Source organism: Electrona antarctica (genome assembly GCF_951216825.1).
Source record: "Electrona antarctica genome assembly, chromosome: 7".
In the NCBI taxonomy this organism is placed as follows: domain Eukaryota; kingdom Metazoa; phylum Chordata; class Actinopteri; order Myctophiformes; family Myctophidae; genus Electrona; species Electrona antarctica.
Window position 1 is genome coordinate 55,488,179 of NC_136812.1, and position 22,925 is coordinate 55,511,103.

Here is a 22,925-nt window from a genome sequence, read left to right on the forward strand (position 1 = left end):
TTTTGTAGCTGTGTGTTACTGTGTGTTGTTTAGATTGTTACATTATCATAGTACATAATGTAGTAGATTCCAGAGAGACAGTGTACGTTCCACATTTGTTTCTTTTTAGAGGTGTTTTTTTTTATAAACTCTTGAAAGGTATACTTAAAGTATGTGTTTTGTTTTGTTTAAAGGTTTTTGTCACTACAGGTCCTGTGTGTGTGTGTGTGTGTGTGTGTGTGTGTGTGTGTGTGTGTGTGTGTGTGTGTGTGTGTGTGTGTGTGTGTGTGTGTGTGTGTTACAGTACAAGAACCAATGCCCCCGTTTGCCGTTTATATTTTAAACAGCCTGCATTTAACAATTTGAAACACTTCACACAAGTCGTAAATTGTGTGTGTGTGTGTGTGTGTGTGTGTCAGGCGCGCCTGAGCCATGGAGCAAACTGAGCAGCTGCGACACCAGATTAAAATGGGGGGACGCATTGCGACCCCACTTTCCCCCACCCCCCCCCCCCCCCCCCCCCCCGGCCGCCGCCGCCACGCTCGAAGCGCACGGTGCGTGACAGCGAGAGAGAGAGAGAGAGAGAGAGAGAGGAGGAGAGGGTGTTTGTCTATGTGTGTGAGCGCGGCACGCGCGGAGAGAGAGAGGGAGAGAGAGAGGGATGCTGCGTGTTAAAAAAAAAATAGGCTACTAATTCGCGCATTGCATCCAATAATGCCCGGCTTGCCCACCTGTGTGAATCACTTACTTTGTGCTTGCTGCTAGTTTTCAGAAGCTCTGCTGATTAAATTGATATGACCTAGATATGTCATATGTGCATCCGCATCTGACTGGCAAGTTAATTAGTTATTTGGCAACACCTGTGTGAAATACCAGAATAAGCTTTTTCTTTTTTTTGGTGGCCATCTACAGGCCGGCCATGACTGTACTACAGCTGGAAGTTTTTTCCACAGCTGTGGAATTGAGATCCTTTTTTTTTTAACTCATATAATCTGCTATGATTTCTTAAATTATTATTCATGACATGAATGTGCAGTAGCCTACCAAAAAAAAGGAAATTTAAAAAAATATATAATGTCACGTTATTATTTATATAAATAAAAAGTGGACTGGTTGGAGGATAAAATAAATAGTATTCTTAAACTACATTTGTGTGACTTTTTGGGGGGTTTTTTTTATCATCGTCTCTGCTCTGCTTTTTCTCCCTGGAAATAAAAACGTCTGGGTTTCCGAGGCTACTGCTCTGCTGCTGACGCTATTTCCGGTTACCTTTACGCACGGGGCGCACGGATTTGAATTTCTCCGGTCAGCCTGAATGTGTGTGTTGTTGTTGTCAACATGGCTCAGAAGAGAATGAGTGATTTATTTGGTGGGTCCAAGCCCAAATCAAGTCTAGTTCATGAACCCTTGGCCTTCATGAGCACCAGCAGCAGTGTTCAGCAGGGAACGAGTGCTAACGTTGAGTCCGTTGTCGTCGGAGAAGGAGGACAATAATAAAAACAACAACAGCAGCAGCAGCACAAGCAGCAGTGTCCATCTCACGTAGCCTACATAATGACATTCTGGACACGTAACTCACGTTGGATATACAGTAAATGCCATGATGAGGGAATTAACCACCCCGGAGCGCAAGAGCACATTTGGGGTTTAAGGTAAAGCATTTACAATTTAACTATATTATTTCTCTAATAGTCACTATTGCAGTGAGAAATAATATAGTATTTACTAATTACTATGGCCGCCGTGCCAACTGAACTGCTGATTGCTGCTGCAATTTAATGTTAGATATTATATTCTGACGGGGAGGGATCTATGATGAATGATGACGATATAACACCGGGGTCGCGAGCCCAGATGCGCTGTCAGCTCGTCTGTTGTATAATAGGGCTATAATTTATATGTTTTGTTTTGATATCGGCGCCTTGCCAATGTCATGTGTAGCCTAAATAGGCCTATGCCTTTTTATGATGCATTTTGTCAGTTTGTTCATATAACTTGCGTGTGGAGAGGGAAAGTAAAAGCCACTTTTCCGTGTGAAAATGCGTGAAAACGCGTGTGCACGAGGCACATGCACGCGCATTTTTGCGCGCGTGCTACGCGCGCGCATGAGTCCAAATCTGTGCTCCCCCACCTGGAAACAAAGTTAGGCGCCCCTGGTGTGTGTGTGTGTGTGTGTGTGTGTGTGTGTGTGTGTGTGTGTGTGTGTGTGTGTGTGTGTGTGTGTGTGTGTGTGTGTGTGTGTGTGTTGCAATGGAAATAACCTGGGATATAACTTTCTTTTAAAGTCAATTATTTAATTGTATGTTCATAATATTATGTCCATATCCCATACAATAGGATTTTACAGGGGTCTCCGTGCCAAAAGGATAGTATCAATCATTTAGCTGCAGACCCCTAAAATAACCTTTGAGAATAGAAAACTTTCTTTCTTTATTTCTTTCTTTCTTTCTTTCTTTATATGATGTTGCTGTTGTTCCCTGCCCCACGGCAACACATTCTGGAAGAGGAAGTTATAAGCTTGTGTGATGTGTTTATAATCTAGTCATGTCATTTCAGTGGGATTGTTATTTAAGTTTTTCCAGTATACACTTAGTATTTTAAAAACACTTTAAACAGTAAATCATATATAGCACAGTATAGCCTACTGTAATTAGTAACTGACTCTGGCAAAAGCCGAACTCACCCCTGAGTAAAAGTGTTAAAGTCCTAAATGTATAAATAGCAGCTGTTAAAATGTAAAAGTACAACCGCTGTTGTAATACACATACTGTACCTTTTGAAATGTACCCATTCTACATACTGTGAAATATATAGTTCAATCAATCAATCAATCAATCAATCAATGTCTCATAAAAGACTCATAAATGGCTCACATTCATCTCAAAATGTTCTCTTTAAGATCTCCTTTTACCTCTCAATCAATCAATCAATCTTTATTTATATAGCACATTTCATACAACGAGTGCAGTTCAAAGTGCTTTACAGTATGAGCAAAAATAAATAAATAAATACATAAAACAAGAAAAAGCAAAACACAAGAGAGCATCAAGTACATAGTAATAACAAAACAAAAATGAGCGACTAAAACGGGAAAGGGACATGCAATGATCTAGTTAAAAGCAATGCTAAAAAGGTGTGTTTTAAGATTTCGTTTAAAAATGTCCACAGATTCAGAGAACCGTAGATCCCTTGGCAGGCTGTTCCACAGCACAGGGGCATAGTAGCTAAAAGCGGCTTCTCCATGTTTCTTTGTGTTTGGGGTCTCTGGGATCTCTAGGAGACCAGCACTAGCGGATCTAAGGGGTCTGCCGGGCACATATATAGGTAGCATTTCAGAAAAATAGACCGGTGCATTTCCATTCAATGTTTTAAAAACAAGTAAAATATTTTTAAAATCTATTCTAAAATGTATAGGCAACCAGTGCAGGGACTTTAAAATCGGTGTAATGTGTGCTCTACGTTTGGTCTTTGTCAGGACGCGGGCAGCTGCGTTTTGGACCAGTTGTAACCGACCAATGTTTTTTTTAGGTAAGCCAGACAGGAGAGCATTACAGTAGTCAAGCCTGCTGGTAATAAAACAGTGAATTAGTTTCTCTGTATCATGTTGGGACAGAAATGGTCGGACTTTGGAAATGTTTCTCAGATGGTAGAATGATATTTTTGTGGTGTTTCTTATATGTGCCTCCATGTTCAGGTCACTGTCAAATATAACACCAAGGTTTTTTACTTGGTCCTTACCTGAGACATAAGTGAGATCAACCAACCATGGATGGATGGATGGATAATTTAAATCAGGGGTATACAATTATGAGATCTCTCTGTGTCTCCTACTTCTCAAATACTGCTAAAATGATCATCTCAACTCAACCTCAGTCTTAAAGATTGTTGATCTCTTTTTCGTCTATATCTATTCAGTGGCGTTTCCAGCAATTACATTTTGGGCAGGCAAGAATTACATTTTGGACAGGCAAGATGTGTTAATTGTCGTCTCCCAGCGCACAATTGTAGCACTAAAGGTTTCCAAAGAGATATACCTGCCAGACGAGTAGTATACAAAGGCTGAAAGGCTTGCATTTACATTCCAATGGGTGATTGAGGGTCACGCTCTACCGCGACGGCCAATCAGTTGTCCATTAATAGTTCTCATGTCTTGTTTTTGTCCTCTTTTTTTCTCATTGTATGGATTTTGGCCAGGCCAGAAATGGATTTGGACAGGCGGACGCCTGCCCTCGCCTTATTGTAGATACGCCTCTGTATCTATTGCTCCTAAGGCCGTTTTAGGAGCAATAGAGCAGAAACAAATGATCACAGAATTGGATGAAAATTAGATGGCTATATTTGGTCTCAAGAGATGAGATTGAGATCCCCATATTTAAGATGACAATATGTGGTGAAATGAATGGACATATTAAAAGTGAAATACAATGTGTGTTCCAATGCTTAATAATATAATTTTCCATAACTGTCTTAGACTCTTGGTTGATGGGGGCTGATTTGGGAAATGGCATTTGACATTTGCCATATAATGCTCTCAATGCTCATCCACATGACGTTGTCAGTGTTGTTGTCAGCCTGGGAAAGGGGAGGGGAGGGGTGGTGGGGAGGTCGGGGAGAAGCAAACCACGCCTACTATATTTAGGAGACCATTTTTAGGCTTTGTATACCATTTCGCCTCTAGTGGCTCCAATGAAGTTGGCCCATCTTCATAAATAGACCATCTTTGCTTATAAGCATAGGCTACCTGGTGTGGCAGGATGGGTGTGAGTTCCCATGCTGTCATGGCCCATCCTCCACCCACTCATCAGTGGCTGATTGGCAGTATAAAAGTCTCCCGTTTGTGTCAGCTGTGTGGTCTCTCCGTCTGCTAGTTTGTAGCTGCCACACCACGCTTCTTGAGCTGGTGTGTCCACACATAATTGATGTCTAAACTATGCTGGCCCGCTGGGCTACAGCGTGGGTGTTGTGCACATTGGTGCAGGTATGTTTCTCCACCATTGCTGTTTGAATGATCACCTGCACGTATTGTTTATTAGTCTTGAACTTGACTGTGACCGCTTGTTGTCTCTTTAGCCTCAGGGCTACACACCACTCACTCCGTCTGGAGTCCCTGTACTCGGCGTGTGGTGAAACGTCATCACGCCTCCCAGGTATGTTGGTGGTCCTACTTCTCTGCAGTAGATTAATTCGCCACAGGAATATAAACATGGGCTTTTGTTATTACAGTTGTCTCCTTACCTGTCTCCGCCACGGTGGGCCATTATTAAAGCGGTAGGTTCCATTTTGCATCTCACTGTTCTTGCCTCAAGGAACTTTAGCATTCAAATAGTAGTTTAACACGGCCGCTTGTGCTTTCAGGGCCAGCGACACACTGCTGCTTTGTTGGGGTTTAACTACGGGGCGTCCACACAGCCTCCTCATCTTAGTGAATACATGTTTAGATGCCTGCCAGCTGGACAGACAATGCTGCTCCGCTTGTCTATGTGCAGCATACAGCTCCCGACTAGACGTGAGTCAAGCTGGAATGATACATTTCTGTGATTTCAGCATACACCCACTTGCCGGTGTAAAACGTGTTGATAAATGAGGGCCACAGTGTTTTACATGCAGAGAGTTGAATAAACATTATCCACGAAGGACTCACAAGTATGTTATTCATTAAACACATAATTATAAGAACTATGTAGTATGTCTTAGTCCATTCATCATGTTCAAAGGCACTTCACTAATATTCCTGGGTTTGTGTTTGCAACTGCCTTCATCAAATCTCACTATAGATTTTCTATGGGGCTCAAGTCAGGAGACTGTGACGACTGTAGAATAATGGCAAATAGACGATCTACAAGCCCACAACGATGTTGGTTGGCCACCAACGTAATCAAAAAAGGCAACCAAAGAACAAGATTCCTTTACAGGATCTCCTCACTGGTCAACAAAAACACCTTGAAGACCCTAACAGGAGGGGAACTACCCATAGATCCGAAGTCCCGTTAGTCCGAACATGCACTGCTCCCGTGCTTGCGGTTATGTTTAGGTTAGGATTAGAGATAGGGATAGTAATTTCGGAACAAGGAACCTTCTGACTAACGACACGGCACCAACAGGAGCCCTCGTACAAGGTTTCTTCGACTATGCATGCACCTCAAAGGCCCTTAAAACAAGGCTCCAGACTTCCCAAAACAAACTTGTCAGGCTCCTACTTGGCCTCACCCCCGAACCCCTGCCCACTTTGACAGGCTGGAATGGCTTAGGGTCGAATACAGAGTACAGCATCTTGCAATGGGTCTGGTCCACAATATTCGATACACCACCAAGATACCCATGTACCTGTCCAAATACTTCCTTAATGTTAACGAAGTCCACACCCACAACACCAGAGGGAGTGCAACAAACCATGTGCAACAGTGCAACCCAGATTCGGCACAAACAAGGGACTAAATTATTTTCGCTCCTATGCCACCAAAATGTGGAACGCCCTACTAACATGTCATTAAGACATGCGAATCCCTTAACTCCTTCAAATCCGCTCTCAAAGGGCACCTACGGACAGCTGCAATTCGAAACTGGTCCCCGTAAAATCTGATCCCCCCCCCATCCACCCACCCACCCCTTTTTCCCTCACTGTATATATTTATTTTCCCTTTTCACCTCCTTTATGATGAATTCCTTTTCTGCTCTTTGGCTTTATAGAAGTGTATATTTGTACGTCTCTAAATGTTTTGATGAATTGAACAAGGTGGACCCTCTTGTAAACAAGTGTAATGCTTTATTGGGTCGTCCACTCACAGTTAACAGTCTTTGTATTTGTGCTTGAATTGTACTGTAATTCTACAAACTGTTAAATAAATATTTCAATCAATCAATCAGTGTGGCAGGATGGGTGTGAGCGTTCCCACACTGTCACTGCCTGTCCTCCGCACACTGCTTAATGGCTTGATTTGTAGTGGCATGTATAAGGCGGCGCGTCTTCCGGGTGCATTAGCTGTCTGTCTCTCCTCCGCTCTGCTTGGGAACGCTCTCCACTGTTGGGAGATATTCCTCTTCATTTGAGGCGGTCATTCTAAAACGGCTGTTCTGTCGGGGAACAGCGCGTTTAGTTGACACATCTGTGAAGGTACGTTTCTCCACATTGCTGTGTATTCTAGCGCCTACCTTAAAAGTTTGAACGTGACGTTGACCGCTTGTTTTGTTTCTAGCCTCGGGGCTACACAGTGAATATCTCCTTCTGGAGTTCTGTGTGGTGAACTGGCATAACGCCACCCCGGTACGTTTATTGGTGGTTCTCCTTCTCATATATATTCATTTGGTGTCGTTGATGCCAGGGGAATATAAACACGGGCTTTTGTTTACAGTTCCTCTTGTCTACCTGGCTACCGCTGCAGTGAAGCACAACGGCAGTACGCGTTGGCATCATTACAGCTGGTGAGTCCCATTGTGTGCCTCTCTGTTCTTGCCTCAGCAAACTATAGTAGTTAAGTAGTATCTTAATACGGCCGTTTGTGTTTCAGGGCCAGCACTACAACTATTTACCATTCCACCCACTCATATGCCACCGAGTTTGAGAGCAATCACACAGCCACGAATGTCCCCGTGGTTGGATTGCTGCTCGCCTGAGTCTGGTTCATTGTAACCCTTGTTCAATTCCATTCCTCTAATATATTGTATTCCCGCAGTGTATGGGCTCATATATAGATATACATATAGGTATATTGTGTATTATATCATATACTTATATTTATATCGTATACTATATATACCATTGTGATTTAGATACGACCGGCTGAAGAGAATACTGTCATTGTAGAATACCTCCCACTGTGAAGTGCTAATATATATATTTATCCTCCTTATAGGTCCGGTGCTGGGGATAAGCTACGCTGGAGCAGCTGACGGCCGTCCAGTGGTGGTGGTAATGCCCTTTTCCCTTAGTTTACTTTTCCTTTGTGGTTTATTTTGAGTTGCTGTGTTGTGCTTTGTTTTGTGTATTGCCACCACCCTGGACCGGTGAGCCTGCCCAGCTCCCCTCCTCCCACCAGTACTGGCTTGTAGTGGTGTGATATCCCTAAGGGCCGATTCATACTCCTAGTTTACCGCTGTTTTGGCGCAGTAGTGCCGAAATGATTTCGGCTCGTCAGAAATTTTCAGTAGCCCCCCCCCCCCCCCCCCCCCAAATGACGTCACAATGAGCCGAACCGACTTTTATTCGGCTCTAAAATAGGAGTATGAATCGCGCCTAACTGTATGCACTTTATAGTCACTTGCACTTTAACCCTGTTGGATATTGCTATTGTTTGATTGATTGATTGATTGAAGAATTTATTAACAGTTTGCAGAATTACAGTACATTTCAAGCACAAACTCAATACAAAGGCTGTTAACTGTGAGTGGACGACCCAATTAAGCATTACACTTGTTTCCAATAGGGTCCTAGCCTGGTTAATAAACCAGACCGAATCAGCCGTTGGCAAAAAAAGGTTGCCTACCAGCGGATTACGGTCTGGCGAGGCTCAGTAGCACGCTTCTTTCCTACAGCAGAGAACAGGTCGGACCAATCGGGACACGGTATGCAATATAGGCGGGCTTTGGTACAGTGACGTTCAATGCTTGAGACCTTTGACTGACAGTAGCTCTGACCAATTGCGTCAAAGAGAAAATGTTCCCCGGGAAATGAAATCCAAGTGGAGCCAGCCCAGACTGATATACCGCGACAGTGTTGTGTGATATTAGTCTGGCTTATTAGCCAGGCTAATAGGGTCCACCATGTTCAAATCATCAAAACATTTAGAGACGTACAAATAGACACTTCTATAGACAGAACAGGAATTCATCATAAAGGAGGTAAAAAGGGAAAAGAAATATATACAGTGAGGGGAAAAAAGGGGGGGGCGGGGGGGGGGGATTCAGATTTTACGGGGGCCAGTTTCGAATTGCAGCCATCCGTAGGTGCCCTTTGAGAGCGGTTTTGAAGGAGTCAAGGGATTCGCATGTCTTAATGACAGTTGGTAGGGCGTTCCACATTTTGGTGGCATAGGAGCGAAAATAATTTAGTCCCTTGTTTGTGCCGAATCTGGGTTGTACATGGTTCGTTGCACTCCCTCTGGTGTTGTGGGTGTGGACTTCGTTAACATTAAGGAAGTATCTAGACAGGTACATGGGTATCTTGGTGGTGTATCGAATCTTGTGGACCAGACCCATTGCAAGATGCTGTACTCTGTCGTCGACCCTAAGCCATTCCAGCCTGTCGAAGTGGGCAGGGGTGAGGTGGGTTCGGGGGGCTAGATCAAGTAGGAGCCTGACCAGTTTGTTTTGGGAAGTCTGGAGCCTGGTTTTAAGGGCCTTTGAGGTGCTGTGGTACCAGGAGGTGCATGCATAGTCAAAGAAACCTTGTACAAGGGCTCCTGTTAAGGTCTTCAAGGTGTTTTTGTTGACCAGTGAGGAGATCCTGTATAGGAATCTTGTTCTATGGTTGACTTTTTTGATTACGTTGGTGGCCATTTTATCACCGGAAAGATTAGCCTCCAGGATGGAACCTAGGTAGGTAATTTCATCTTTACGTGTGATAACATTGTCACCCACTCTAACCAAGAAGCCATTTGCCTTGCTGAGATTACTAATAGAGCCAAAGAGAATGGATTCAGTTTTTCCCAGGTGTAAAGATAGTTTGTTATGACTTGTTGCACAGTCATATTGATTAATGAAATGTCTTATTGCTTGATGCCATGTTTTAATGAATTATATATATTGCTGACCAATTCTTTAATAAAGTATTTTGTATATTGGTTACACACGTTTCTGCCTTGCCTCTATTGTTACTGAATCTGTGTTGGGGAGTCATTACGTGCTCTGGGTGTTCAGTATTCTTAGTAAAATATCTCCCAGGTGGCGTAGTTGGCTACCTTAATCAATACCACCCCGCCACACAAGCATGCGAAAATAGCTTATCTACAAGCTCAAAACGTGTTCAGATTCAGATACCTTTATTTGCCATTTGTGTATACACACATAGGAATTTGCTTTGACATAACATGTGCATTCAATTCTTTTTTCACAAATACCAACAGACATAAGACAACACAGTGCAGGGAAATAAATATAAAGTGCAGGGTTATACAGTAGTTCATAGTGCATCAAATGTTGCCGGTGATTAAAGTGCCGGTGTCACTAGGAGGCAGGGGTGGAAGGGAAGCCAGAGTCATTGAGCAGCCTGGCAGCTGAGGGGAAAACACTTTGTCTGTGGCGGGCTTTCGTAGCCTTCGGCAGCCGCAGTCTTCTCCCAGAGGGGAGCAGGGTGAGGTGTCACAGCACAACTCGCTGTGAGGTTGTAGATTGTCTATTTTCCACTATTCCACAGTGGTCGTCACAGTCTACTGACTTGAACCTCATAGAAAATCAACAGTGGGATATGAAGCCTATATTAGATTTAAGGGTAAGAAATAAATGATATGTCTGTCTTTCTCTCTATCTATCTGTGACAGTTACACACCACCAGGGGGCGAATGCATTAAGGCCAACTGCGCCTGGATCATTTAATGCGCATGCGTGAAACACTTTGACCCGGAAGTCCTTGTCTTGCATCACGTGGTCACGCCCTTGCTCACGCCACGTGGTGGTGTTGTTGAACAAAGAGAAAGAGCTCGTCGTGTCTCTCGGTCATTGTTGATGTTTGTGTCTTTACACATTCTATATTCCAGTAGGAACAGAAAGCTTGGTGGAAATGTCTCATAAAGGAGGTCAAATGGAGTCTGTACGGTTGAAGATAAATGAACACATGGCGTCGGTGGGAGAGGACATATTGTGTGTTTTGGACAAACAGCAGCAGAGTGGTGGTGCTGATGTTTGCTGTGTGAAGCTTAATGTCAGAGTATTTGTGTTGGAGCGCCTCAGTATGGTCGCACAGTTCATGTGCAGCCTCTTCCAGAGAGAGACGGAGACACTAGAAACTCTGCTGGAGAAACAAAACAAACTGCTGGACATTGATTTTGATATTGACATCGATCTACACACTGCAGGTTAGTAAACTCTGAACAACACAAGCTTAGCTACAGGTAGCATTAAGCTAGCTGAACTGAACTACATTTCCCAGTAGCTTCAAGTTGTTCTTTATTCTTAAATGTTGTGTTCAGGTACATAAGAGTACAACTTGTTTTTTTGTCGCCAATTGCAGCAGCAGGAGTAATTGTGTGTTAGCTGCAATTTGCATCATTAGATTTTACGTAACTTTGGGAAAGTGTCATAGTAGCTTGTTTACAACTGAAACAGACTTCCTGTGCATAACTTCCTCTTCAAAATAAGAGCCACATGAAATGATTAGTCAACACTAGTTTTATTTCTAAGTCTACTTACAGGACATAAACATCACATTTGAGTTCCTTTTGAATGCCTGTCAGATTTATCTACCTAACTGTCTCAGCTGTTGGTGTGCAAATGCACCTTGCATGCCTTTGATCTACGTGCAGAAAACATTTTGACGACGTATGTGCACTGGCGCATCGGTTGTGTGCCCTCCTGATTATTAATAACATCTAAACATGTAAACACAACATGAACATAGTACTCTTATTATGCATATCTCATCTCGCCGAGAAATATTTTCGAGTTAAAAAAAGGAGGATTTTTTTTTTAATTAAGATTCGAGTGCCAACGCTAACGAGCAAAGGTTCGAACCCTGAGTGTTCGGGGACAGCCTTAGTGTGTGTGTGTGTGTGTGTGTGTGTGTGTGTGTGTGTGTGTGCGTGTGTGTGCGCGCGCGGCCGGCCGGGTTATCCTCAAACAGTCAAAAGGATTAGGACTAATGCGTTTTAGTTTTTTTTACTTTCCTTCTTCAGCGATCTCCTTGTGTTTTGCGCATGCGCACTGCCGTTCACTTCCATGTTTACGGCACGACCTGAGTGGAATCGTAACCTAGTAAGAGAGTGGCGACACGCTTTGATCTCGCCACAAAGCGGGTGCCTATGGGCTATAGTTCCAACTTGGAACTATCCATTGATATTCAGTATTTAAGTCCGACGTCATTTTGTAGTGCTACGTTACATCCGGGTCCAAGTGGCACCAGCTCCCGTCCGCATCTCATTGTAAATAGAATATCTAAACGCGTGAATCTTTTTACAATGACGTTATTTTTCAGAAAGGAAGCCATTGAGGGTTAAAATGGGTCTTAATGCTTCCAACTCGAGTAGAATTATTAATGTCCATGACAACAAAAATATATGATGTGGAGACAATAAAGACTATTCATCATTATTGAAGGTGGCAACAGTCCATTTGCTCGGTAAAATATTTCGGGGGCATATTTAGAATGTGTGCAGGCTTGAGTATGTTGAATCTAGTTTGCATTAATGAGGATTTAGTTGACACAATAAAATAAAATGGCGATAGTATTCCATGTGGAGCAGACGGCCTGTCACAGCCAGATTTGGGAGAGCAGCGCAGCTTTGTTGTTGTGAGGAAAGCGGTAAAATGAGACTTTCGTGGTTGTTTTCGTCTCAGATTTAGTCCGACGGAGCGTCACAGTATAACTCTATGGGGACACAATAGCGACACAAAAGTAGGACCCGGAAGTATCTCACGTCACAGCTAAAATACTGAATAGAATGAGCACTTCCGCATTCCATTGTTACAATGAGAGTCAATGCTATAGTGTCGCCAATCTCATACTGTTCCACCCGGGGACTAAAGTGGCTCATAACTCTAAATATACGGCGCCATGGTTTTGATCAAAATGTTCTGTCTTCATTTCTGACTTAACCTAGCATCTCGTTTGACTTTATAGGGAGAGTTTAGATGTGACACCGCAATGTAATAATGGAAGATTATGTCTCCCCGTTTTGGGGGGTAATAGAAGGCGGGGCTTTTCAGAGTAAAATCTGACTCATCTGCTGGGCACTCTAGTGCCTTTTATTCTGAAAGATTCCTTATAAATGTCACCTAATGAGAAAAAGCACTTTTGTGCTTTTTGTGCTGATGCTACCTACCTCCTCTCTCCTCCTTCTGTCTGTGTGTAAAGAGGTTTCAGCTGAATATGAGGAGTGGAGATCCAGTCTGGTCCAGGAGGAACCACAACATCAGGAGAGGAGATCCAGTCTGGTCCAGGAGGAACCACAACATCAGGAGAGGAGATCCAGTCTGGTCCAGCAGGAACCACAACATCAGGAGAGGAGATCCAGTCTGGTCCAGGAGGAACCACAACATCAGGAGAGGAGATCCAGTCTGGTCCAGGAGGAACCACAACCACACATTAAAGAGGAACAGGAAGAGGATGCTGATGTGTCACCATTGACATTACTACACTGGAAGACAAGCTGTGACACGCTCTCAGGTCAAATAAAAAGACGAAAACTATCCATCCATATATATCGATTCTAATTTAACACGTTGACTGCCACACGTGATTCAGTCAAATGTCCCTCACCACCGGCCGTAGAAAATATGTTTTATTTTGAAAACCCCCATATTTATGTTGTATACATTTAATGAACTATGGACTTGTGAATGTCACAATTTGAATATGTATATTATTTGTTTTTTTTGTCTGGCTTTATCCTGTGCCAGAAACCTTTTCATTAAATGTTAAATTATTATATATCTCTCTCTCACATTTTAGCAAGAATTGTGCAGCCATATTCAACGATACCAATCGGTCTGCAATCCTTTGCAACCCGTTTGGCAGTTGTGTTTGTTTATTTATCCGAGGTGGACTTGCTTAAAGGCCTGCGTTCATTCAGGGTGGTCTGACGCAAGCCATGTGTTGCACTGGAAGAAGACCTAACAAATGCATGCTTAGCGTTGAGATGGTACTTTAATTTATGTGTTGTAATCCTTCATTCCAGACCAGTGTGTGGAGTCCAGTCTGCAGGTGAAGATCAGTTCTCCAGCCAGGACTGTTTCTGTTAAACAGGAACCTGAAGACCACCTTAAACAGCAACCTGAAGACCACATGGATCTCAGTAAGTTTCCAGCAGGCTCTCTGTATTTATTGTATTGGTGAAAGTGGGTCAGTACTGACGGTGTAAAGATGAATCGGTTATCAATTTTAGCAATAACAATGTGAGTACATCGATGCATTGAGCAAAATGTATTATGAAGGAACAATGGTTCGGTTGTAAACAACCGCCACAATATTTACAGCACAGAGCGCAGTCAGCGCACCATCACATTTCAATTTTGGAAAATGTGGGAAAAGAGAAACTTTTTCCAGCCACTACTCTGCACTGAGGTACAATATTCAAACCTTTCATAGAGTCTCTTTGTATGTTTTTTCCTAGACTTTCTGCACGTTCCTGTGTGTAAAGAGGAGGTTCCAACTGGAGATGAGAGGAGCTCCAGTCTGGTCCAGGAGGAACCACAACCTCCACAGAATAAAGATGAACAAGAGGAGCTACTTCAAAGACCAGAAGAGGCTGGTGGGTCAACGTTGACATTACCAGCAGTGAAAAGTGAAGATGATGAAAACGGAGAGACAGTGCCTGTAGCCGGAACCTCAACTGAACATATGAAAACACAATCTGATGTAGAGGACTGTGGAACATCACAACAAACTAGTAATGACCAGCTCCTCTCTTCACACTGTTCTGAATTTGACACTGAAGACCGTGATGAGTGGGAGGAGACTAGGGGAGATCAGTCAGCTTTAAACACACTGAAATCACAAAACACACAAAATGTGGGAGGACAGTACCAGCTGTCCCAGGACCTGAAATCATCAAAACAAACTCACTCCATAAGGAGTCACACAGGGAAGAAAAGTTGTAGTTGTAGAGAGTGTGGCAAATTGTTTAATCAAAAGGAACATCTAAAAAAACACGAGGATTGCGGTACAGGCTTTAGTCGTTCAGGTAGTCTAAAAACACACATGACTCATGCAGGCAAAAGGCCTGTTTCTTGTACAATATGTGGTAAAGGTTGTTTTAACACAAGTCATCTAAAGACACACATGACTCATACAGGCAATAGGCCATTTTCTTGCACAGTATGTGGTAAAGGCTGTGTTCACAAGGGTCATCTAAAAAGACACATGAGGACTCATACAGGTGAAAAGCCCTTACCTTGTACAGTATGTCGTAAAGGCTTTAGTCATACGAGTAGTCTAAAAACACACATGGTGACTCATACAGGCGAATGGCCTTTTTCGTGTACAGTATGTGGTCAAGGCTGTGTTAGCACAAGTAATCTGAAATCACACATGATGACCCATACAGGTGAAAAGCCCTTTTCTTGTACAGTATGTGGTACAGGCTTTAGTAGTACGGGTAATCTAAAAAGACACATGGTGACTCATACAGGGGAAAGCCTTTAGTTAAATTAGTCACCCACAGACACACATAGGCTATGATTATTCAGCCTAATCCAGGATGATGATGACAAGATCACTAAAGCATAATCTGACAATATCAACATGACTGAATAAAATAAACTTCAATAGTTCCTTGTGAATGGATTTGTGTTTTATCTTGTGGGTGGATCTTATTTTATATTCAACATGATGGAATTGCATTATTATTATTATTATCCTTATTATTATTAGACTATTATATGCCTATTGTTTTTGCTATTATATCTAGTTTTATTATGCAATTTAGTTAAAGAAGACGTGATGTGAGGAAAGAAAGAAGGTCTATGTATTTCCTAGGCTATATTTACCATCGGCCGGAGCCATGATGGCCTGCAATTATGTTTTAGTAAATGCATTTGCAGTATAATTCAATGACTTTTGTGTGTGTGTGTGTGTGTGTGTGTGTGTGTGTGTGGGGTGGGTGGGTGGGTGGGCGGGCGTGGGCGGGCATGTGTGTTGTTGTAATATATAGGCTAAACAATGATGATGATTTGATTGATTTGGCCTTTACTAGGCCTAATAATGGATCTAAAGGTAGCCTGAATGTTACTTTTTTGAGGTTTAGGGACCAACTGATCTCGGCGCTCTCTGTCTCTCTCTCGCTCTCTCTTCTCTCTTATTTCTCGCTCTCCCTCTCTGACTCTATCTCTCTATCTTTTCATCTGTTTTTCTATCTCTGTCTGTACTGCTTGGTCTTGCAGAAGGTAGAGAGTGCACAAACTGTGGAGCCACATCGACCCCACTGTGGAGGCTGGATGGCACGGGTCATTATTTGTGTAACGCCTGCGGACTCTATCACAAGATGAACGAGCAGAATCGCCCACTCATCAAACCCAAGCGACGACTGGTATGTTCTTGCCATATTTATATTGATGAAGCTTCCGTTTCTCTCTCTTTTTCTATCCAGGAAGAAGTATTAGCTGCAGGTAATTGACTTGACAAGGGCAGGTCTCTGTTTTCAGATACCATAGCAAACTGCACACTTATTGATTTAATGAATGACAATGTCATTTATTTTGATTTGCTTCAGTTTTCGTTGATATACCCTGAACATTTAAACTATGAACCTTGTATTCCATGCTTTGTGGAGCCGTTTTTTGGTCTCTCCATTAACTCTCCTAAAATAGTAGCCTACTTTAAATGTGAGAGAGGACAGGAGAGTGCAGCTTAAGCGTGGTTGATAGGCTATACAAGCCATATAGCGTGTGAAAACGTGTACGTCACCAAGAGGGGGGCGGCGTCTGAAAAGCTAGGGACGGCCCTCTCGTGGGCATTAAATTCTAGCCCACATCACTCAGAATAGAGTGACGGTGGTATGTTTTTGTAAATATTGAGCTCGTTCTTGGCGACAACATAGTGAACCAACACCAGGATGGATAGAAAGAACGTCGGGCCAAAATACATTACAAGGACAAGGAAAATGTTGTGAACAAACACGGCTGTGCTTAGATACTTTGTTGAACGTTATGTCTCTGAGTCTGCGCCCGTGCGCCGATCCAAGCCATTCTACGTATTTTTGTAAACTCGTCAATCTGGGTTCCTTGATACTGTCTCCATGCTGGAAAGCTGAAAATCTAATTCCGTTTGTTGGCATGTTTGTTCTTCGACGAGATCCATATAGGACTTCCCCTGACTATAGGCTTGCGGACTAGGGAAAAGTTTCAAGGCAGCAAGCGTTATAGTGTCGTGGGCTGCTATTTTAGCTGCATGTGCTCTGGGCTAGGCCCGTACTCTCCCTCGCTCTAATGTGAAAACCCGACTTCCCAGGAAAAAGCTGCCAGATATCTGAGTCGCTTTTAACAACACAGCCCGCTTCCTCCAAGGAGCGGAGTCCGACTCGGCGAGAGAGGGGCGACCCGGGGCACACAAAAGTCACGACTTGAGATTGTTTAGTGTAGAATAATCTCTGCATAATATTGGAAAAATCCTAGAACGATGGATATATTGCGAAACGGGGAAATAAAAATGAATCCAGCAAGGGAAACAGTCATTTAAGTGGATAGGCATCCGCAAGCTCCATTAGACAAAATAAGGCACTCCAGCCTAGTATATAGGCCTATAGCCTACTTTATTCAAGCCACACAGGACCAGGGGTTATTAGGCCACCAGATGTGGACAATTGGAAATCTCTCCGACAGATAGGCTAGTCCGTTTACGCAGTGTGTCCTTTGCGGTCACCTGTCTATTTATTGTTTTTTAGAGATTATAACATCAATGTCAAAGCCATCCAGTAAAACGGACTCTGAGACAGGCAGATACATCCATACGAAGAAGGCAGAGACTTTCACCGTGTCTGTGTATATTCTTTCCACCAAAATGGGGGTAATGCTGTCCCCCTGTTTTTTGATTGTGTTGGTTAACTGGCATATCAGATCAAATTAATTATTGCTAATTATTGTTTCTCTTCATGATATAGTACCACAGACGAATAACAGTCTAAGTCCACACTATTGATCCATAATATATAAATGATAGATAAGGGTTCAGGACAACGAGGCCTTTTCGTGGAGGGGTCAGTCTGAAATTTGGACTTAGACTGTTTTTCGTCTGTGGTACTCATATGACCACTGCCACGTCATTTAGAACCGTGATTCGTGTCCTATAGGCTATAATACAGATTTACTTATACATCTAAAATAAGACATGCATGCCATTTAAGACTATATGCCTAAAGTTGCCTACATTCTTTAGGCTATAGGCCTATGCCTCTCATTTCATTTTAATTGCAGCCACAATCTGAGGCTGTCTTTAAGCAAGCCTTCCTGGCACAAACACTATACTATACTCATATATTTGAAGGGAATTTAAATTGCAAGGAACTGCTTTTACGTCTTCTGCAAATATTTATTCTTCAGGAAGTATGTGCATGACGCTTCAATTTTTAGCTTCAAGTCTAGGGCTGCTATCTGTCTTTATTTTGAAACAATTTTCAGCTTTGCAAAATACCAATAGAATTCCTTTGAGTCGACATTAAGAGGGTTTTTTGGGGTTGTTTGCAATTTTTCACAGCATGCATAAACGGTCATGTGATCTAAATCCATTCTGTCCTCTCTGTGTTTACAGTCTGCGGCGCGGCAGGCAAGGTCGTCGTGTGCAAACTGTCAAACGACCACGACGACGCTTTGGCGGAGAAATGCGAACGGGGACCCCGTGTGTAACGCATGTGGCCTGTACTTCAAACTGCACAATGTAAGCAATACAGCTGCCTATATATATTATAGTAAGATACCTACTAACTTATCTAAGCATGCTTTCCATTTTCATTTTTCTTCTATCACACCCCTGCACCACACCCCTTCTCGTCAAACATTTATTTTCTGTGGCCTACTACTATTTCCCTCTTCACTGCTCTACAACCCCACACACACACGCGCGCGCACACACACGCAGGGGCGGCCTTAAGAATCGGGAGGTCCCGTTCATGACGTCATAATTTTTTTGTCAGTGTGTATTATCGGACTTCAAAGCATGAACAGCATACACAGCCAAGTAGAAAAATACACAAAAGCAGCTTGATGAAACAATGTTTTACTTTGTCTTGAAATTACTATAAGGTATAACTGGAAGGCAGCATAGGCTATACAATGATGCAATCGCAACTCTCAGCGCTGCTAGTGCAGTGAGTGCACACACTGGGAAGTGGGAACAATTACAACCAAACAACACAGGTCAATGTGACATGACAGGTCGAGTACCTGCAGTGATTATTAGCTGCTGCCAACTAGGTAAGTGGACGTACAGGATGAGGCTGAATCATTGACAAGGCTGATTGGAAGGCTGCGATGCAATGCAATATTACTTCTACTACTACTACTACTACTACTACTAGACTAGTACTAGTACTACTACTACTACTACTACAATTCTTTTTCAAAAAAGAAAAAAAAAACGGGCTCGAGGCCCGTTTCAATTGAAACGATTGAAACATATATAAGGCCGCCACTGCACACACGCGCGCACAAACTCTTTCACAATGGAACAGGCTGATCTGCTCCATAATACATTACATTACATGTCATGATGTCTCCTCAAAACCCCAATTTGTCTCTTAGAAAAATAAAAGAGATCAGTGTTCATGATTCGTTTTTTTTCCTTTTGTTTTAAAATGTTAAATGTGACTTCTTGTTATTTTTTTGTTTTGCTTTATTACAGTTATTCTATAATTATGAACAATGTTGAATATTGTACAATGTTCTTATTCGTGGACCAAGTTGTGTGCGGCACTAACTAATCCCTCGGCCGTCTGCTTTTTCCCCAGATCAACAGACCTTTGACCATGAAGAAGGAGGGCATCCAGACGAGGAATAGGAAGATGTACAGCAAGCAGAGCGAAGAGCAAAAAGTCCAATATGGACGACTTCTCCAAGAGTCTGATGGACAAGAGCAGCTTCAGCCCGGCAGCCCTCTCGTCTTCCTTCCCCCCATTTTCACACTCCGGCCACATGCTGACTACCCCAACGCCCGTGCACCCTTCCTCCTTTGCCCCCCATCACCCATCCAGTATGGTCACTTCCATGGGCTAGACCCCAAAAGCCACCACCCCACCCCACTGCCCCATGTTCCTCAGAAACCCCCCCTCCCAGCCACCATCACCCCCCCACCCCCCATTAACCACGCCCTTGGTACCTCTGCTGTGACCCACTTCCGTATCTTGAAAAATACCAACAGACTGCTCCTTGGCACAACGCTAAGCTCCACTGACTCGCCACCAAGCAGCGTCTATATGATCTGACCTTGGTGTGAGTGGTTCCATTGTCTTCATCCAGCCATCCATCCATCTTCAACCTCTTATCCGTAGTCGGGTCGCGGGGGCAACAGCTCCACCAGAGTGCTCCAGACTTCTCTCTCCAGAGCAACATTCCAAGGCCAGTGAGTCGATGTGTTTCCTCCAACTGCGCCTTGGTCTGCCCCGGGGTCTCCTCCCAGTGGGACGTGCATCGAGGACCTCCCTAGGGAGACGCCCGAGAGGCATCCTAACCAGATGCCCGAACCACCTAAGCTGGCTCCTTTCCAGGCGAAGGAGCAGCGGTGTGTGTGTGTGTGTGTGTGTGTGTGTGTGTGTGTGTGTGTGTGTGTGTGTGTGTGTGTGTGTGTGTGTGTGTGTGTGTGTGTGTGTGTGTGTGTGATTTATTATATTAATTTGCGTCACCTTGGCCATCAACTCAATGTGCCACTGCTTCTCCCCTGTATTCAACATGTGACTAAACGTATATTCATCAAATAAACTCACAGTACAAAAGTACCAACATTTGTCAATTTGTCAGACTTTACCGACGTGTTGCGAGCTTCTGGATCAGCTCTTTTTAAATAGCACAGATTGTTCATAAGGCTTAAAGGTCCTATGACATAGCCCGAAATAGCCCAGGATGCTCAATATAATTGCTAGCATGATCGGATTAGGTCATAAAAATGCCATATCGGTATCGGATTGGTCTCAAAATAGTCCAGATTCATCGGCTTTCACCAGCAAAAATAAAATAAATGTAAAAATGCATCAATGAGTTCAATATAAATCAAGTGTCTAGTACCTCTAGTCTAGATCAAAAGCCAAATCAAATATGATGTAAAATCTTAAGTAAAAATAAACTTTACATTTAATTTGTGTACTCTCATTCAGTAGTCATTCAGTTGGGGCACGGTGGAACAGTCGGTAGTGCTGTCGCCTCACAGCTAGAAGGTCCTGGGTTTGATTCCCGCTGTCCTCTCCTCTGCGTCATCAGTGCCCATACCTGAGGTGGGGTTGGCAAAAGGGCCTTTCTGTGTGGAGTTTGCATGTTCTCCTGTGTCTCCTAGGGTAGGTACCCTCACAAAAGACAAGCAGTAATCCTGGTCTCTAAACTGCCTCCCCCTGGCCAGCCGGGGTGCCTGATGGAGGGGAAAGGAACTGGTTGGAATAACGTGTTCCTTCCACGCGTTACGTCCAACAAGGGAAACTCCCCCCTGGTAGGTGTAAAGAAGCAGCTTGGACTCCTCATGCATTGAAGGAAGCATGAGGTCAGTCCGTTGCTCTCCCCAGGTTGGCAGAAGAAGTGTAGCGCCCAGGATTACATTAGATCATTGACACTGGGTGAAAAAATTGATTAATTCCGTTGTGAAACGAGGAACACGAGGGTGTAAATTAGTACCCTAGCCCGCCAAACACGAGACTCTCGTGAACCAGGGTTTACATTCTATAATCCAAGTTTTAATTCGGATCGTATCATAGCTAATGAAGCTATCGCGTAAACATTGAGTGAGACACTGGCCGCGGCCATTTTGAAGATGCGCGCGCATCCACTGGCATTGTAAGCCCTGTCTTCAAAGCCCTGTATCTCAGAAAGGACATTGAGGGGGCAGTTTCTGGCCCAGACAAGCGTTTTCAACGGCCTGTAGCAGGCGCTGTGATACTCGCGGTCAGCTTTTTCCACCGCCGAGCGAGACAACAACAACCGGTCATGATGCCACACACAGCAGTTTTTCACAGGAACATGCGATTACGGATATTTGGATCTTCAAAGTAAGTGTTACGCGCGATAAAACCTTGGCAATACGCTACCGAGGGATTAATTAATGCTGGCGGTAAATGTATTAACAGGCTTTGGGCCAAGCCCTAGGGCCTATTGGCTTGTTTCCATTGTTTTCCAATGTATATTATCGGAATTGGTCAGAATCTGTATCGGCAGATATCCATCCATCCATCCATCTTCAACCGCTTATCCGTAGTCGGGTCGCGGGGGCAACAGCTCCACCAGAGTGCTCCAGACTTCCCTCTCCACAGCAACATTAGTGACTTCCTCCTGGGGGATTCCGAGACGTTCCAAGGCCAGTGAGTCGATGTATTTCCTCCAACTGCGCCTTGGTCTGCCCCGGGGTCTCCTCCCAGTGGGACGTGCGTCGAGGACCTCCCTAGGGAGGCGCCCGCGAGGCATCCTAACCAGATGCCCGAACCACCAAAGCTGACTCCTTTCCAGGCGAAGGAGCAGCGGTTCTACTCCGAGTCTCTCTCGTGTGACTGAACTTCTCACCCTATCTCTAAGGGAGATGCCAGCCACCCGTCGAAGAAAACTCATTTCGGCCGCTTGTATTCGCGACCTTATTCTTTCGGTCATGACCCACACTTCATGACCATAGGTGAGAGTAGGAACGAAGATTGCTCGGTAGACAGAGAGCTTTGCCTTCTGGCTCAACTCTCTTTTCGTCACAACAGTGCGATACAGCGACTGCAATACCGCCCCTGCCGCTCCGATTCTCCGGCTGATCTCCTTCTCCGTCCTCCCCTCACTCGTGAACAAGACCCCGAGATACTTGAACTCCTTCACCTGGGGTAATGCCTCATTCCCTACCCGGACTGCACAAGCCACCGGTTTCCTGCTGAGAACCATGGCCTCAGATTTGGAGACGCTGATCCTCATCCCAGCCGCCGTACACTCGGCTGCGAACCGGTCCAGTGAGAGCTGAAGGTCTTGGACCGATGGTGCCATCAGGACCAAATCATCTGCAAAAAGCAGTGATTCAACCCTTAGGTCACCGAGCCGAATACCCTCTCCGCCACGACTTTGTCTCGAGATCCTGTCCATGAAAATCACAAACAGGATAGGTGACAATGCGCAGCCCTGGCGGAGGCCAACCCCCACCGGAAACG

General features: G+C 44.0%; 2 protein-coding genes and 1 long non-coding RNA gene across 3 annotated transcripts in view; all 3 read left to right on the forward strand.

The window, feature by feature from the left end:
- The first annotated feature begins 4,831 nt into the window (after window positions 1-4,831).
- Window positions 4,832-5,639, forward strand: LOC306927031. Its single transcript, XR_013790474.1, has 4 exons — window positions 4,832-4,957; window positions 5,050-5,126; window positions 5,203-5,247; window positions 5,335-5,639. It is a non-coding gene; the product is annotated as an uncharacterized lncRNA (long non-coding RNA).
- A 4,919-nt stretch (window positions 5,640-10,558) lies between these two features.
- Window positions 10,559-22,925, forward strand: part of LOC306926370 (uncharacterized protein) — a gene marked incomplete at its 3' end in the record, with an annotated part of 34,889 nt that continues 22,522 nt past the window's right edge. Inside the window, exons 1-4 of the mRNA XM_079505634.1 lie at window positions 10,559-10,985; window positions 12,980-13,291; window positions 13,803-13,919; window positions 14,238-14,375. Coding sequence (XP_079361760.1) covers window positions 10,691-10,985; window positions 12,980-13,291; window positions 13,803-13,919; window positions 14,238-14,375 — 862 coding nt within the window. The 5' untranslated portion in view covers window positions 10,559-10,690. The remainder of the gene's footprint in view (window positions 10,986-12,979; window positions 13,292-13,802; window positions 13,920-14,237; window positions 14,376-22,925) is intronic.
- On the forward strand, window positions 14,429-20,443 carry LOC306927027 (uncharacterized protein). Its single transcript, XM_079506607.1, has 4 exons — window positions 14,429-14,513; window positions 16,006-16,151; window positions 18,368-18,493; window positions 19,563-20,443. Exons 1-4 carry the CDS (start codon window positions 14,465-14,467, stop codon window positions 20,034-20,036), a joined length of 795 nt encoding a protein of 264 aa, XP_079362733.1. The 5' UTR covers window positions 14,429-14,464; the 3' UTR covers window positions 20,037-20,443.